Source organism: Globicephala melas, chromosome 11 (genome assembly GCF_963455315.2).
Source record: "Globicephala melas chromosome 11, mGloMel1.2, whole genome shotgun sequence".
Lineage (NCBI taxonomy): Eukaryota > Metazoa > Chordata > Mammalia > Artiodactyla > Delphinidae > Globicephala > Globicephala melas.
The window spans coordinates 29,807,166-29,822,778 of NC_083324.2; the positions used below are offsets into that span (position 1 = coordinate 29,807,166).

The window sequence follows — 15,613 nt, forward strand, 5'->3', positions numbered from 1 at the left end:
AGGTGATTTGGGAGGGGAATATCTTTCTCAATAGGGTTCAAAACTTTCTGCAGTTTTGAACTGTAGAACTGGAGGCCATCTTTTGGGCCACTGGGGTGTGGGTCCCTTCTTTAAGCAATGGAATGTTAAAGCTTCTCAAAATGGCAACTGAGTTTCAGCTCTCTCAACAACTCTGATAGGTGGGCAGGCATGGCTAGGATGCCAGGGCAGCATTCGTCACGAAAGAAAGAGTAGTGCCAGAGGAGGGTGAAGCTGATGATGGGCACAGGTTACAGGAGAGCTGGCAGATAGATACCTCATGTGTTTGCTGAAGCTGTTCCCATTGCCGAGAACAACGCTGTCCTTAAAATCCCATCACCATCTTTGAAGCCAGTGCAAATCCTGATTTTTTCAAGTCAACCGCAGACCCTATGCCAGTAAGAATTATTGTCTCCCCCAGATATCCTGAGAGCACTATGATTGATAGAACTTCTAGTCCAGTATTTATATCATACTGACTTGGACTAAATGATGTGTGTATGAATCTGTCTGCCCTGTTGGGTGGTGAGACCCCAGAAGGCAAAGGTTTTTGTCTTATTCATCTTTATAGCTTTCATAAGAGCTAGAAGAGTGCCTGGAGTATATCATGTGCTCAACAAAGGCTTGTTGGCTAAATTCAAAGCAGTAACAGAGGGTCAGATCTAAAAAAATTAAGGATATACTTCCCATTGAAATTATTTTCCTTGTAATACTTTATATAAACACCTGTCTGAGCAGAACCATCAACCTGTAAGAAATGGTTTAAACTCTCCGTTCTTCATATTGTTTTACAAAACTAAACAATGAAAGATATTGATGGATTTTAGACCGCCACCCAAGTTTATATTCAGCCATGTCTTCTTTGAGAAGTGGCTTTAAATTGTTTTTCTGCTCTTGGAAGATAATTTGGCATTTTACTACAGGTTAATTCTAAATTCTGAAAAAAAACGTTTAAATTATTGTGAATCATTCCTCCTACTCTATTCCATTACAGAGCTATAAAAATGTCAATAGTCAAGGCAGTTTGAGCATTACATCAGGGAATTAATCATTGCCCCACATGCCTCGTGAGAACACACTCAATGCACAGGAAGTAGCACAGTGTCAAAATCGACACGTATCAGTACTTCAATCAGCAATCCTGTTAACACTACCTTCCCCCAAAATCATTTCAGGCAGATAAAGCAGGAAGACTGCAGATACAGGTTTTTTTTTTAATCTCTTTTCAAAGCTGTATAGAAATAGAATTCACTTCGAGGAGCCATCACAGACTTCCCTCTGTGCAATGTGAATAAAGACTTTGGTTCGACTTTCTGCAAACTTTGTAACTTTGGCATGAGCCTTCCTCAAAGAACCATGCTTCTGAAAAGAGTTTCAACTCTTGCTGTTGCATAAGGAGAAGGGAAGGAATCGACGTTACATCAGCCTTGGTGCTGAGCATATTCATGATTTAACTTCTGTGGCCTCACAGCAGGGAGGAAAGAGATGGAGAACTATACAGCAGTGAATCCCAGACACCCTAGTGGAAAGAACTACTGTTATTTTACGTACTACTAAGAAAGAAAAACACTGCCAATTAAATTATGACACACCGTTGATTGTAGGACATGCTTTGATTTCAGAGATGTTACAATGGGAAAACCTGTGCATCTCAGAACAGACGAGCTGTGGATTTTAAACAGTGCTAATGAGTTCCTCTGCATTTCATGCAAAAATAATAATAAGCCCCAGAATGCATAAAATGCTAGCCTTGAATCTGACCTTCCTTCGGACAGTCTCCTCCATCCTCTCCAGGATTCACAGCTAAGTGGTTTTGGAAACAACCGAAATAAAACCAAGCACTTCCTATGGTCCCTTCCTGAGGGGTCTCCAAGACTGAGTTGCCAGATAAGATACAGGATGTCCAGTTACATTTGAATTTCAGATAAACGACGAATATTTTTTAGTATACGTATGTCCCCGATACTGCATGAGATATAGTAAAACAAATTAACTGAGTGCCCTGTATTTTTATTTGCTAAATCTGGCAGCTGTGCTCCCAGGGTAATTCTGACTGCATTTGACCTTCACCACATGCTTTTTACTTTAAGGACCTTAACCTTTACCTGTCAGGAGCCTCCAGTAATACTTCAGTCACTTCTTACAACAACTCTGAGAGGTAGGAATTATTGCTGGTATCTTAGGGCTGAAGGAGCTAAATTTCCTCCTCAGACTTGAATGTCTCATTAGATTAGTTTGGTTTGGTTTGAATCCTGATCACGGCTGTTAATCCTTTCACACAGTAGTTAAGGTCCAAAAGATAAAGGTCACTGGGAAACCATGAAGATGGTAAAGGTACTTTTACCCCTGGAAACAACCTCTGTGGGTTGGTCATTGGTCACTGTCAGGGGACAGGATATCCAGCATATAATAATAATAACAATAGTCATGATAATAATAGCCATGGTAGCAGCAGCAGCAAACCCTCAGCACCTCTTACTACGTGTCACGCACATCACTAATCACACCTCTTACTACTCCCTTTTTACAGTTCCAGAGCAGGGTTTGCAAAGGAAAGCCTCCATACTGTCGACTGAGTCGTAGGCAACGGGTTTAAAGGCAAAGGTATTATTTCTGTTACGTGTATGGCCTCTGTCTATACACACAATCTTCTCTCAAATGCACTGCTTCTCAAGTGCCTGAGAAGTTTGAAAAGAATCCCCACACCCAGGCTGCCCCCAGACCAATTAAATCAGAATCCCTGGGGCGGAGCCAGGCGTCTGTAGTTTTTAAAGTTCTCTATGTGATTGCAGTGGGCAGCCGCGGTTGAGCACGGCCGTTCTAAGGAAAGCTACACGCTTCCATCTGGGGCTTTTAGGAGGGAAACCCCTAAGTTTTAAAAACCATATACAACAGAGCTTTGCAAATACAATTAGTTTTTGTTTTACTTATTTCCTGTTTTCCATAGACAACTTATAAGCATTGGCACAACGTTGCCATCTGTAAGGCATATGACAATAGCAGACGGGAGCTTAATAACCGAAGAGGCATTAACGTTTGCAGGCCCTAAATTATTTGCGTTCATCTGGTACGATCTGTGTGATGAGACCACTTAATGCTGGATTTCAACACCAGAAGTGGGAAGGCCATATTGCCTGGGCTTTGCATCGTTCCTTGTCATCCTATTGAATTGTTACAAGATGGATTTATAACAGACCTAAAGCTAGTATCAAAATGAAAATCAGTTCCTGAGTAGAAAAATCACAATCCCGTTTGCCTCGCCTGTAGCCATTGTGTCATATCTGCTTCTGCAAGGAGGGCAATGACTTTTTAATGTGGTTTTCTTCCACTAAGGAGAATTAAATCTATGTGGCAAAACGTAAAACCAGTGTGCTGGCAGCCAGATTCTGAGCGGAAGATCCATGACATGTTTGTGTCCTGGTTATATGCTAATGAAACTCATTTAGGCTCAAACTTACGCCAAGTAGAAATAGTGCTCAGCTGGAGGGCCAGGCTATCTTTGTTCCCTCACTGTTTTGCCTTCTGTATCAAAGTTTGCTCTGAAATAATGGGGACATTTCTCCATCGGCTGCAAGCTGCCAGGGTGGGGCCGGGGGGTGTCTCTGGGTTAGAGTGAGAATGAGTTGGGCCTGAAATAGCAAACTCCACTCTTTTAGTCGTGAGGCTCTTTTTCCTGAGTCAGCAGGCTCCTTTGTCAAAGGATCTGGCTTTTGGGTGACGGTACCCGGTGAGCTGCAGCAGGATCTGCGGAGCTGTTCACTCTTTGGTGGCACTGCACTTCCTCCAGGATAGACTAAAAGGCAAAATTTGCCGGGGACACCCCTGGCACTACTGCTCCTTGCTGGGTAATCTCCAATAGGTGAATGAACTTCCTCGGAACTCAATTTCTTCCTTGGTGAGGAGTGAAGCAGTGCCTGCCTTGTGTGTGGACTATAGTAAGGATTAAACGAAATGATGCACAAGGAAATAATACGTGGAGAAGAAACCTCCCTTTACATCGTGAACACTAGTTATCATTGGTGCTATTAGTTTGCCTCAATCTCCCTAAACGACTTAACACGAAATAGTACATTGTGCCTCCTGTAAGAATTTATACCCTCAGCATTTTACAGTGTGCAGAGCCACGCACAGGAATAACAAATACAGTTACTAAGACTAAATTGCAATAGGAGACTAAGGTGAAAAACTGACCTCTTCTAAAGAAGAGAGTTCTGACAACACCCTCTCTCTCTCTCTGATAGAATTGAAATTTGATTCACTCAATATGTAAATCGGAGACATATACAAATGTTTTTAAAATAAATATGGGTGTCTGAAGAGGATTTTTAAAGGGTTCCTTTGTCTAAGACCAACTGTTATTTTTTGCTGCTTCCTCATTTAATTTTTTATTTAGTTTTTCTTTGTTTTTTACCATTTGCCTGCTTGAAGCCTCTTTTAATGCATGTACTCTTTTATTTCTTACTCAGTACTCGTGGCCCTTCTATTCATTACTCTCATAAATTAGCCCGGGCTGTTTTGGCTCGCTGAGCAAAACTGCTCAGAGCTCATATAACAGAGGCTAAGGCAAAGAGAAGAGGACGTAAGCCCCAGGCCAGCTTGGGGAACGATTGTGGGTAGGTGGCAAACGTAATGCCTTCAGCGTCTGGGAAGTAAAACGAATGGATGATGCTGGGCAAGCGCGATGTTTGAGAGTGGTGAGGGTTTTGGTAAATGCAGACTGTCCCCCGTCGGTGACGCCCACTCCCGACCTCAGCAGATAATTACAAGGCGGTGAAGGGACCACATGTAGCAGCCTAATCTAGTTATTGTATTACAAAAGCTGGAGATGTGGATCTGTACACAAAACCTCCCCATTTTCAAATTCTGGCAACTAATACGATGAAAAGGAAGACACGCGCGCCCCCGGCCTCTGATTTGCGAATGCTGTTTGGCCGCTCCCCCAAGACTTGTTCGCGGAGATCCCAAGGGCCTATTAATGAGCCTAGTTTTCTTCTCCGAAGCTCCAGAAACATGACAAAGAGAAGGAGGACTCCCCAGCCTTGTGGAGATCGGAGGAGGAGATGGCAGCCGAAGCCGCGGCGCTGCGGGGCTACTTTCAGTGACGCAGGTAAAGACTGTACGTTTACTTTATCATCGCTCAGAACCCCACCGCCCGCAAGAACCTCACTCAAGAAATAATGAGGATTGGGCTTCCCTGGTGGCGCAGTGGTTGAGAGTCCGCCTGACGATGCAGGAGACGCGGGTTCGTGCCCCGGTCCGGGAAGATCCCACATGCCACGGAGCGGCTGGGCCCGTGAGCCATGGCTGCTGAGCCTGCGCTTCCGGAGCCTGTGCTCCCCAACGGGAGAGGCCACAACAGTGAGAGGCCCGCGTACCGAAAAGAAATAATGAGGATGCAGCAAAGCAGCCGCACCCACTTTCTACAGTGGTGGTTGCACAAACATTAAAGCCCGAGTGGAGAGGACCCTGATGCTTGAGGCACTTGGTCCAACCTCTGGGTCTCTCTTCCCGACTCCCCATCACCTTCTACATACCGCTCCGTTCTGTTCCCTTCCTTCCAGCCCACCCCAGGCCCTTGTCCCCTCTGTCCTCTCCATTCCTGCCCCTCTGCAAGCCAGTCTCCACAGAGCAGCTGGAGGTAGTTTGTAAGGAAGGCAAACCCGATCCTTTAAAACATCAAAACCCTTCCAGGGAGTCCCACTGCCCTCAGGCTCAACTCTCAGACTCCCGTCAGGCTGCGGGGAGCCCTGAAACAGCTCCGCCACACCCAGGCAGGCTCTCCCTGCGCTTGGGCCACTATTCGGTAAACTGGCCCCTTGGCTTTGGCTGCCGGGAAGCTCAGGCCAGGCAAAGAGAATTCTCTCTTCCCGTTAATGATGTTTTACTATCAGGAGATCACAGATTTAAGACTCTGATGGAAAGCTACAGCCAACCTCCTTTCCACATTTTTACACAATGTCAAGGGACTCGTGCATCTTCTGAAATGCCTTAATAAATAGTGTGCCCGTGAAATCTTGGGGCCTACCTTGAGTAAAAAAAAGTATTCGTTTTCTGAAATTCAAATTTATCTGGGTCCTGTATTTTATCTGGCACCCCTGTTAATAAACCTCCTTAGGAATTATGGACCCCAGATAAAGAGCCTCCTCTCTAAATTGCTTTTCTTTTCTAAAATCGTCTGCTTCATCTGGTCTGGTGTGAATGTGTTTATGTTATAAGCAGCTGAAGTAGATCAGATACAAATGAAAAATGCAATTAGTGAACAAATACTGGTAGCAGCTGAATTATGTCAAATTGTATCAACCACTTGGTAGTTATGACTTTTAGCTAGAAAACACATTGGTTGTAGTATTATGTTTTCATTTGGAAATGTAAGTCTATTTTGGTGAGTTTAAAATACATGTGCATTTCTTGGTCTTTCTCTCCCCACCTCCTCTTTAAAGACCCCGTGTCAACTACCTCCCCCTCCATTACTGTTCACGTATGCTGTGTGCTCAGGCCCTTGCATTCTAGAAAGCTTATTTTATTCTCCCATGTCACTGGCTTGTCAGCTCTGCACCCAGTTGCCTGAAGGGGTATAGCGTGGTGGTAGCAGAAGCTGTCTTTGATATTTTATTTTTAACCTTTTCCACCGCTGTTCACCTTCTCATCTCTCCCCTTCTCTCCTCCACCTCCCCTTAGGTTCTAGCTAGTTTACCTAAGAACATAGGCCTGTGGGCATGAATGCAAACCCTGTTCTATTCCTCTTCTGAAAGCCGGTGTGTCATTTTGGGATGTCCTGTTCAAACGGGGTCACCATTCTTCAGACTCAACTTTCTAGGCTGAATTTTTTTCTTTTTGGGTTTCTTATGTAATGGGCAGTTTCAGGGAGAGGCAGGAGAGGCAGGAAAGCTCCAGGCTGTTCCTGAGGCCTGCTGAATTGTAGGGTTCTATCTTACAGGTGTTTTCTAGACTGTTTAGAGAATGTAAACTTCTTACCCAAGTTTCCTGTACACTCTGCTTTGTCAGTTTTTGCTTCTGTCTTGCCTTGAGGCCTAACTCCCCTGTCTGCCAGGTGAATCCACTTGCCTCCTAAGTCTTGCCAGAAAGATATCCACCTTAACTTGTCACACAGACTGTTGCCAGAGAGCCTGTGCATTTCTCAACGAACTAACATTAACCGCTCTCTTTAAGGGTCTTTTGCTACAGACGAAACAAATCACCTTCAGTTCTCCCAGCAGTCAGACGTGGCGAATGAGAACAGGAGGGATAAGGCGGCCAGTGAGCACACAGCTAGTAACGTGGCGGTGAGGGACTTAAACATGGGCCCTAAGATTTCACCAAGAGCATCCTCACCACCTGTAGTGTGAAACAGGGACTGTATATGGTTCTCTTTAGAGACAAAGGGGAAAGGAAACATTCATCTAGGAAACCTGATCATGGAGTTGGTCCACCTGGATCTTTGATACCCACTCTCCTCCCTTTTCAAAGTGCACCTATCCACCGAATGTTTACACAATGTTAAGGGGTTCGTGGAACTTTCTGAAGTTGGTTAACAAATAGGGCTGTCATGCACGATATGGATGTACCTAGACTTAGGTACTGAATAAAACGGTATTCAGTATTTATCTGAAATTCAGATAAACTTGGCCTCTCCAAGCTCTCCTGAGTATACCCTCAGCAGCAAGTCCAGTCAGTGTCGGGCAGAGCCAGTTCAAAGGCTCTGATGTCGTTCACTGTGCACAGCTGCACGCTTCACAGCACACACACAGGCAGATACAACGGGGCTCAGCCCCGGGGTCGATGACTATCGCCCACATTACCGAGAATTTACAAGACCTGGGTTCTGTTATTTTCCCATCTTGCAGGTGATGACAAAACTGAGACTCACTCAGTGATTTAAGTGTTACTCTACGGTAAACGGCGAGTAAATGGTAGGGCTCAGACCTGAACCTAGTTCCACCCGGAAAGCCCTTCCCTTCGTCTCTCACCACCCACCTCTTGCTTGGAAGAGCCCGTGTGTCCAGCCAGCACCGCCACCCTATCCCAGCCCCCCTGTACCTTCCAAATCGTCTCTTCAGCCTCTTCACCCGCTCTACTGGCCTCGCCGGCCCTTCGGTGAGGACGTGCCTCCCCTGCTGGGCTTCCTCGCCATCCTGTTCATCACCCTCCAGCACCTGCCTCCCCAGCAGCAGACAGCCAGGCTGCAGGGGGCTGAGCTCGCACCCGCTGACTACCAGACCTGCCGACTCCTGCCCTCTTTTCTCCACCAGTCGACTGCGTGCCTACGTCACATGACCTTGAGCGTGGGCAGTGTGTTGCACGAATTTCATTTATTCCCATTTTGTCATGATTTTTCTCATCTGTGTGAGATTCACCTTTAAAATTTCAGGTTATCTTAAACTTTATATCTTAGCCTCAATGAGAAACAAGTATTACTTATTATTAGAAGTTAAGCATAAAAAATAAACCATGAAAGAAAAACAGTGCGGATGAATTCCAGCTCTGCATAGTTGCTTGCCTGTTGCTATCAGCACTGAGGTTGCCGGTCATCCTTAGAGAGGTTGGCAGCAAACCAAGGCTCTCCATTTGCCCTATTCAAAAGGATTAAAAGAGAATTACCTACAGAGGGATTCAGTGTAGATCAGCTAAAATGATCTTAAACAGGCCAACGATACCCATCTTTGGAAAACAGCAGTAGAGGTCAGAATCCAAAACCTGACCAAGCTGACTCCAGACCTGCTCCAGCCCCTAAGCTAGTTCTCCCCGTGTCTCTCCCCCAGCACAGGGAAAAGCACGCGGGAGGCCAGAGCGAGCTTCCCTGGGGATGCGAGGCCGCTGACTGGTACCTAGATGAAGGACTCCAGGCAGGAAGCCCTGCACCACACCCCACAGGCACGCTCAGGCTCTGGGCCGATTGGATCTGTTTGCCATTCGTCTACCTTAACAACCAGCGTACTGCCGAGAAGAATGTCCAGCCTCATGCCCAGAGATGCCCTATCTAGGAAACGGGACTGTAATAGGCAAAGAGCGGCTCTCTGCTGAATGCTTGGTAGGGAAGTACCTAGCAACCCCTCAGTAAGTAATCGACCTTGTTCTGTAGCTTCTTTATGCATAAACCCAGATTAATCCTCAGCATGGACAAGACTGCCAGAGGACCACAGAGATAAACATTCCCAAACTAGAAACCGTTTCCTCTGCCTCTTGAAGCCATCCTTTGTTTGGTTCCAGGAATTCAGCATTTGCCTTCTGCTTAGGTGAATTTATGCATTGCCTCCCCCTGTTGGGCTGAGTTCCTGGGTAGGGGTATTGCCTCCCCGCACTGGGCTGAGTTCCTGGGTAGGGGTTTTGTGATGGCTCTTTTAGTGTATGTTATAAATCATATTAGATGACGGTGGATCTGCGTTTCTTATCTAACCTTGCATCCTTCCTGGAACATAGTATTTTTCTCTAGGTACTCAGTACTTGGGTTTGCTGCCGCGGCACACCCTTGTTTATTATCACCTCCTGTTCCCACTCCCACCCCATGTTGTAATTGGGTGGGGTGTGTTGTAAAATATGCAAGCATCACCCCTAACTCTGATAGAAAGTCAGAGCAGAGCAGGTCTCCACACGCTGCTGTGTCAGCAGAGTTCGTTTGTAATTCATCAAACTCTCCTCTGTGCTTGCCATTACTTTATAGATAATTGGTTGCCTCTCATTTACTTATAACACAGCCGTGCACTTTCAAAGCAACTGAGTCAGCCCAAAACAGCATTATTAGTAGCTACAGATGTACTGTCAAGGCAAAATTTTGACACTAGAATTTTTGAAAAAATCACCATAATTTCAGCCACAGGACCACACATATCATAATCATGGATAGTCAAAGTGGACGAGAAAGGACAGGTTTACTTATTTAGCACACATTCTGGTCACTGAATTGTACCTTTTGAAATCTACCCCAACAGCTTAGAAAAAAATCTCAGCCTTCTCCAAGAGGGTCTCCTCTCACCTCAGCAGCCTCCAATGAGAAAGACCCAAGGAGCAGATCATAGTATTCATGTTTCCTCAGGGAAGAGGAAGAGTTAACTTCAGCTCCTTGGCCAATTCAGTCCTAAACCCACTAGGTAATCCCCATGTCGGGGTCTCTTCAATACCAAGGAAAGTGTTGGCCAGCACTCCTTCAGCCCGTCCCCAGATTGATACAAGAAAAGATTTTCTTTAGCACGGAAGTGTAAGAGACGATCCCTTGCCCTTGTTTAAGGATACTGATACTTTAGTATGTTCTTAAGCGCTTTAGATAAAGGATGCATCATCTTAAACAAAGATATTTTCGTTTGCTTTTTCTTCCTCTCCTGCCCATGTTTCTACTGGATTATGCTGCCTCTTCCCTCCTTCTGTGTAGACTACGTTTACAGAACCAGATTTCAATAGCAAGGAATTAAAAACTCAGTTATTTGGATTAGCTAAATATAAATCAAGCCTCTATGGCCTAAATTGGGAATGGTAAACCACAGAATCATAGAGACTTGAGAAATAATCAAATCTAATGTCCCATTAAATGAGTTATTTTATCATAGCCCGAAAGAAGAACCATTTAGTTATACTTTAAAAACCTCCCTTTATAAATATTCTTTTAGATAAGTCCACCCCCATGGCTCCAAAATGGGTTTTTAGTTCTGTTTCATTATTTTTAAAATGCTTTACCAAGATCAGCTTTCTCTAAAATGTCCCTAATAGTTCAGGCAAAAGATTTCCCAGGCCAGTAATGGTTAAAAGAAATCTACCGAACTGCTCTGCTGAGATTTCATTCGACTGGTGGGAGAAATGACTAGTGTCCTGTAGGCAATTTTAACTCTTCTGAACCTTGGAAATACATGATCCATCAGCACGGAGTCTCCTTTTCGGAAAAGTGTAGTCCAAATCCCAAAAGTAAATTTTAAAAGTTTCAAGCTTGGGACTTCCCTGGTGGTCCAGTGGTTAAGAATCCGTCTTGCAATGCAGGGGACACCCGTTCGATCCCTGGTCAGGGAGCTAAGATCCCACATGCCTCAGGGCAACTAAGCCCGCGAGCCGCAGCTACAGAGCCCACACACTCTGGAGCCCGTGCGCCACAACTAGAGAGAAGCCCGTGCACCGCAATGAAAGATCCCGCATGCCGCAACTAAGACCCGACGCAGCCAAAAAATATTAATTTTTTAAAAAGTTTCAAGCTTTCCTTGCATCTTGCAAAATGATGATAAAGCCTATCATCACCATCATCTTCATCCTCGTCTCCAGAAATGGATAATTTATCACATATCAACCCGCATACTCTCATATGGCAGAAACCTTCTAGAAATGTCTACCCACTGCCAAGACTCTTCTTTTTCTACTTGCTTCTCTCCACTCTTCCACTCTTCTCATTTTGTCTTTGTCTCTGCCAGAAAGGAAGGTGGGGGGAAAAGACCCTTCTAGAGGTTGTGGGCAGTTAATATGAAGAAAGGCTCTGAAAATTCACCTGAATAATCTTTGACTCATCATTTACTACTAGCTATGCAGTAGCTATGCAGTTCACTCCAGCCTATGCCTAACCTGTCCCTCAGCCACCTCTTATATCGTAAGTGCTCCATTATTTTGACACTCCAGGGGCATCCATCAGGTTATCATGTGGGCGTGCAACCAGTCAATTCAGGATACACTATCAAAAGCAGCTCTAAATTGTGCTCCTTCTGGATTTAATACTTCTCTGAGGATCCAGAGGACACTTTAGTATCTTCTACTACCTCCAATTTATAACGAATGGTGGGCCATGGAGACTGCGAGGGCCCATCAGCTATGCCAACGTGGAGATGCGTTATGTTCCCTCTGATTTCTATTTTAAAGATAATAAACGATGGAGAGGTTTGAGTTATGAGAAATTAGTTCAAACAGTAATTAAAGAACAAAACCTGTAGGGCAGGCTGTTTCGAGACCACCAAAAAAGAAGTGTGGCTTCTGCTTCTAACAGACCAAATAATCTGAATCAACCTACCCACTGTGTTCAACTAGAAAAATTACACAAGAGTATAAGAAAACATCTGTTAAAGGTAAAAAGGTATCACGAGAGTACAGGGTCAAGATCCAAGAAAGGACAGAAATGCAGAGAGAGGAGCCCAGGATGAAGGGTTGCCTGTCCCCTGAAGGCATCGATGAGTCTTAGAGAGGCAGATGGAGCTAAAGCAATAAAAGCTGGGGTGCCAATGGCAGGGCCCTCTCTAAATCTCCCATACCTGGATGGGAATGTGAAGATCTGGGAAAGTGATGCCTTTGGAGAAAGAGTGAGCCAGATGTAAACCAGCCCTGGTATCAACTGCAGCCCAATTTCAAAATGTCTGGGCAGTTGAGAAAGTCTCAGTCCCAGAAATTGAAGTAAGGTGATTCTAAATTGCTAGTCCCATGGGGTTCCTGGAAGAAGCAAAGAAAAAAATAACCTCTGGAAGAAAATAAATCCATTCAAGATCTTAAATTATTTCTGTAAATAATTTTTTTTCAAATAGAATGCCCAATACGAGTGTGTATACATACACACGCAGACACACACTCTGCACAGTAATATGAGGAGACAAGTCAATATAAACAAGGTTAGAATCCCCAGACACAGACATTAAAATAACTGTGTTTACTTTCTTTCGGGATAGAAAGGACCAGGTTGAAAAAAAAATTCAGCAGAAAGCCGGAATCTATTAAAAGTACAGAGATGATGTGAAAAAGAACCAAACAGAAATTCTATAACTGAAAAATACAGTAGCCCCATGAATGAAGTTAGCAGCATATTTTTTACAGGCAGAAAAAGCATTAGTGAACTTAAAGATGAGCCATATGAAAATATTCAGAATGAACCATGAAGAGATGAAAGGAGAGTGGGAAAAAGTATGAGAGGTCAGAAGATACAGAACATTCTGAGAAAGTCTAATAGATACTTACATACAGTTCCAAAATAGGGTTCTAGTGGAAGACATACTTAAAGAGACAATGGCTGCGAATGTTTCAAAACTGGCAAAAGTCATCAATCCAACTATTCGAGACCACACCAAACCCAGAGTGGGGGGTATAGAATACGCACCTAGGCACATCATGTAAAACTGCAGAAAATCAGATCCAAAGAGTAATTTGTTAGATTTAATAGTAAAAAGAAAAAAAAAAACTTACTTTCAATGGAGTAATAATTAGACCAAAGACAACAACAGAAAAATCAAAGGACCATGGAATGACATCTCCAAAGAGCTGAAAAAAACAGCTGCCAGCCTAGATTCCATACCCAGTTCATATATCCTTATAGAATGAAGATGAAACAAACATATTTCCTGATGGAAGCTGAGAGGATTCACCACCAGCAGACTCATACAAAAGGGATTCTAAAGAAGGAGAAATCAAGTAGAAATTGGAAACAATTTTGAACTGAATGAAGAAGGCTAAAACTTGTGGATGCAACCAAAGGTGTGTTCAGAGGGTGATTTACTTTTAATTATGACTCATATGCATTTATTAGAAAAAAATTAAAGCTAAAAGGTAATATGCTAAACATCTTTGTGGATATTGCAGTCATTAAAAAGGAGAAGAGCATATAATGAATAATCTTAGACCAATAAGTTTGAAAATTGGGATTAAATTTATTTTTCCTGAAAAAAATGCAGTTTACCCAAACTGACACTAAGTGAAAAATATGAATAATTTGATAACTATTAAAGAACTCAAACCTGAATTAAAACCCTTCTCACAAAGAAAATGTCAGGCCCAGATAGCTTTACTGGTGAATTCTACCATACAATTAAGAAAGAAACAAGAATCTGAATAAGATTCTCAATAAGAATCTTATGACTGGGGCTTCCCTGGTGGCGCAGTGGTTGAGAGCCCGCCTGCCGATGCAGGGGACACGGGTTCGTGCCCCGGTCCGGGAAGATCCCACATGCCGCGAAGCGGCTGGGCCTATGAGCCATGGCCGCTGAGTCTGCGCGTCCAGAGCCTGTGCTCCACAACGGGAGAGGCCACAACAGTGAGAGGCCCACGTACAGCAAAAAAAAAAAACAAAAAAAAACTGGTGGAACAAATTCTGCCAGAGAAAAGGAAAAAGAAAAACCTCTCCCACTTCTCAATTTGTTGTATGAGTTGCCTTACACATGCACCTGACAGGAACATAACAGAAAGGAAAAAGACAGACTAATTGCACATGGAAACACAGATGCCACCGTCTTTAAAGGATACCCTATAGGTAGACAGACAGATTAATTGCAATGTGTGTGCACGATCTATGAAAAGAATAACACATTAGACTAATCTTATGCCTTTCACCAGACTAATAAAGGATAAATGATAGGATCATCTCAGTAGATGCCAAAAAAAAGTTGATCAAATTCAACATCCAACTTCATAAACGTAAAAGTTCTAGAAAAACTAGAGCTAGGAAGGAATCTGTACTTAAGGATGAAATGTTGAACACTATTCATCTGAGACTGCTATGAGATAAGAATACGCACTATTAGCCCTGCTATTTCACAGTGTACCCAAGGTCCCAGGTAGTACAGTAAGGCAAGAACAATAAATAAAAGGATAGGAGGATTAGAAAGGAAGGAATAAAACTGTCATTATTGGTATACAATATGATGCATGCAGAAAACTCAAAAGAATCTACTGAGAGACAATTAAAATTAATCAGAAAGCTTAGCAAGGCCTCTGAATATAAGATCAACATATGCAAGTTTTGAATTTCTCGGCCATTGTCTTAGCTCAGGCTATCATAACAAAATACAATAGACTGGGTAGCTTAAATAACAGATAATTATTTCTTACATCTGGAGGCTAGAAGTCTAAGATAAGGGCGCCAACATGGTTGGGTTCTGGCGAGAGCCCTCTTCCCGGCCTGTAGCTGTCTACCTTCTCACTGTGTCCTCCTGTGGAGAAGAGAGAGTGAGCTTTAATCTCATTCTTCTTATAAGGACACTAGTCCCATTGCGGGGCCTCTACCCTCATGATCTCATCTAAACCTGTCTACCTCCTAAAGGCCATATCTCCAATTACTATCACATTGGGAGTTAGAGCTTCAATGTGTGAATTTGGGGGGCACACAAACCATCCATAAAACCACACAGGGTATGAAAAAATGTAAAGTTAGTTTCTATTAATATCAGAAATCAAATGCCTAGGAATAATTAAAGATATGCGAGCTTCTAGACAGAAAACTAAAATGTTATTAAGAGGCATTAAAGAAGAATTAAATAAATGGAGACATGAGTGACTCAGTTTTATAAAGACTCAAGTCTTCTCAGATTTACCTATAAATTTAATGCTACTCAGATTTACCTATAAATTTAGTGCTGTCTCACATTTACCTATAAATTTAATGCCGTAATTTTTGGTGGTGGTGGTGGGTTTTTTTTTTTGTAAAATTGGAAAAATTAGTTCTAAAACACTGATGGAAATATAGCCAGAGACGATTAAAAGAACAAGACAGAAGTATAGGAGGGCTTACTCTAAAGGATATTGACTTATTACAAGGCTACAAAAGTTAAGAGAGCATGGTGTTGGTACAAGGATAAATAGAGTGATGGAACAAACTAGAAAGCCCAGAAACAGATCCAGGCACATATGAACACTTGATATAAGATAAAAATGACATCAC

At 43.3% G+C, this 15,613-nt stretch overlaps 1 protein-coding gene across 22 annotated transcripts in view; it reads left to right on the top strand.

The window, feature by feature from the left end:
- FHIT (fragile histidine triad diadenosine triphosphatase) overlaps window positions 1-15,613 on the top strand; it is a 1,458,892-nt gene that overhangs the window by 1,429,749 nt on the left and 13,530 nt on the right. For 21 of the 22 annotated variants that reach the window (XM_060307532.2, XM_060307526.2, XM_060307530.2 and 18 more), the window contains one exon: window positions 5,019-5,125. The exons of the other annotated variant lie outside the window; for it this stretch is intronic. In XM_060307532.2, the coding sequence (XP_060163515.1) occupies window positions 5,019-5,120 (102 nt within the window). In that variant the 3' untranslated portion in view covers window positions 5,121-5,125. The remainder of the gene's footprint in view (window positions 1-5,018; window positions 5,126-15,613) is intronic. 22 annotated transcript variants of the gene reach the window in all.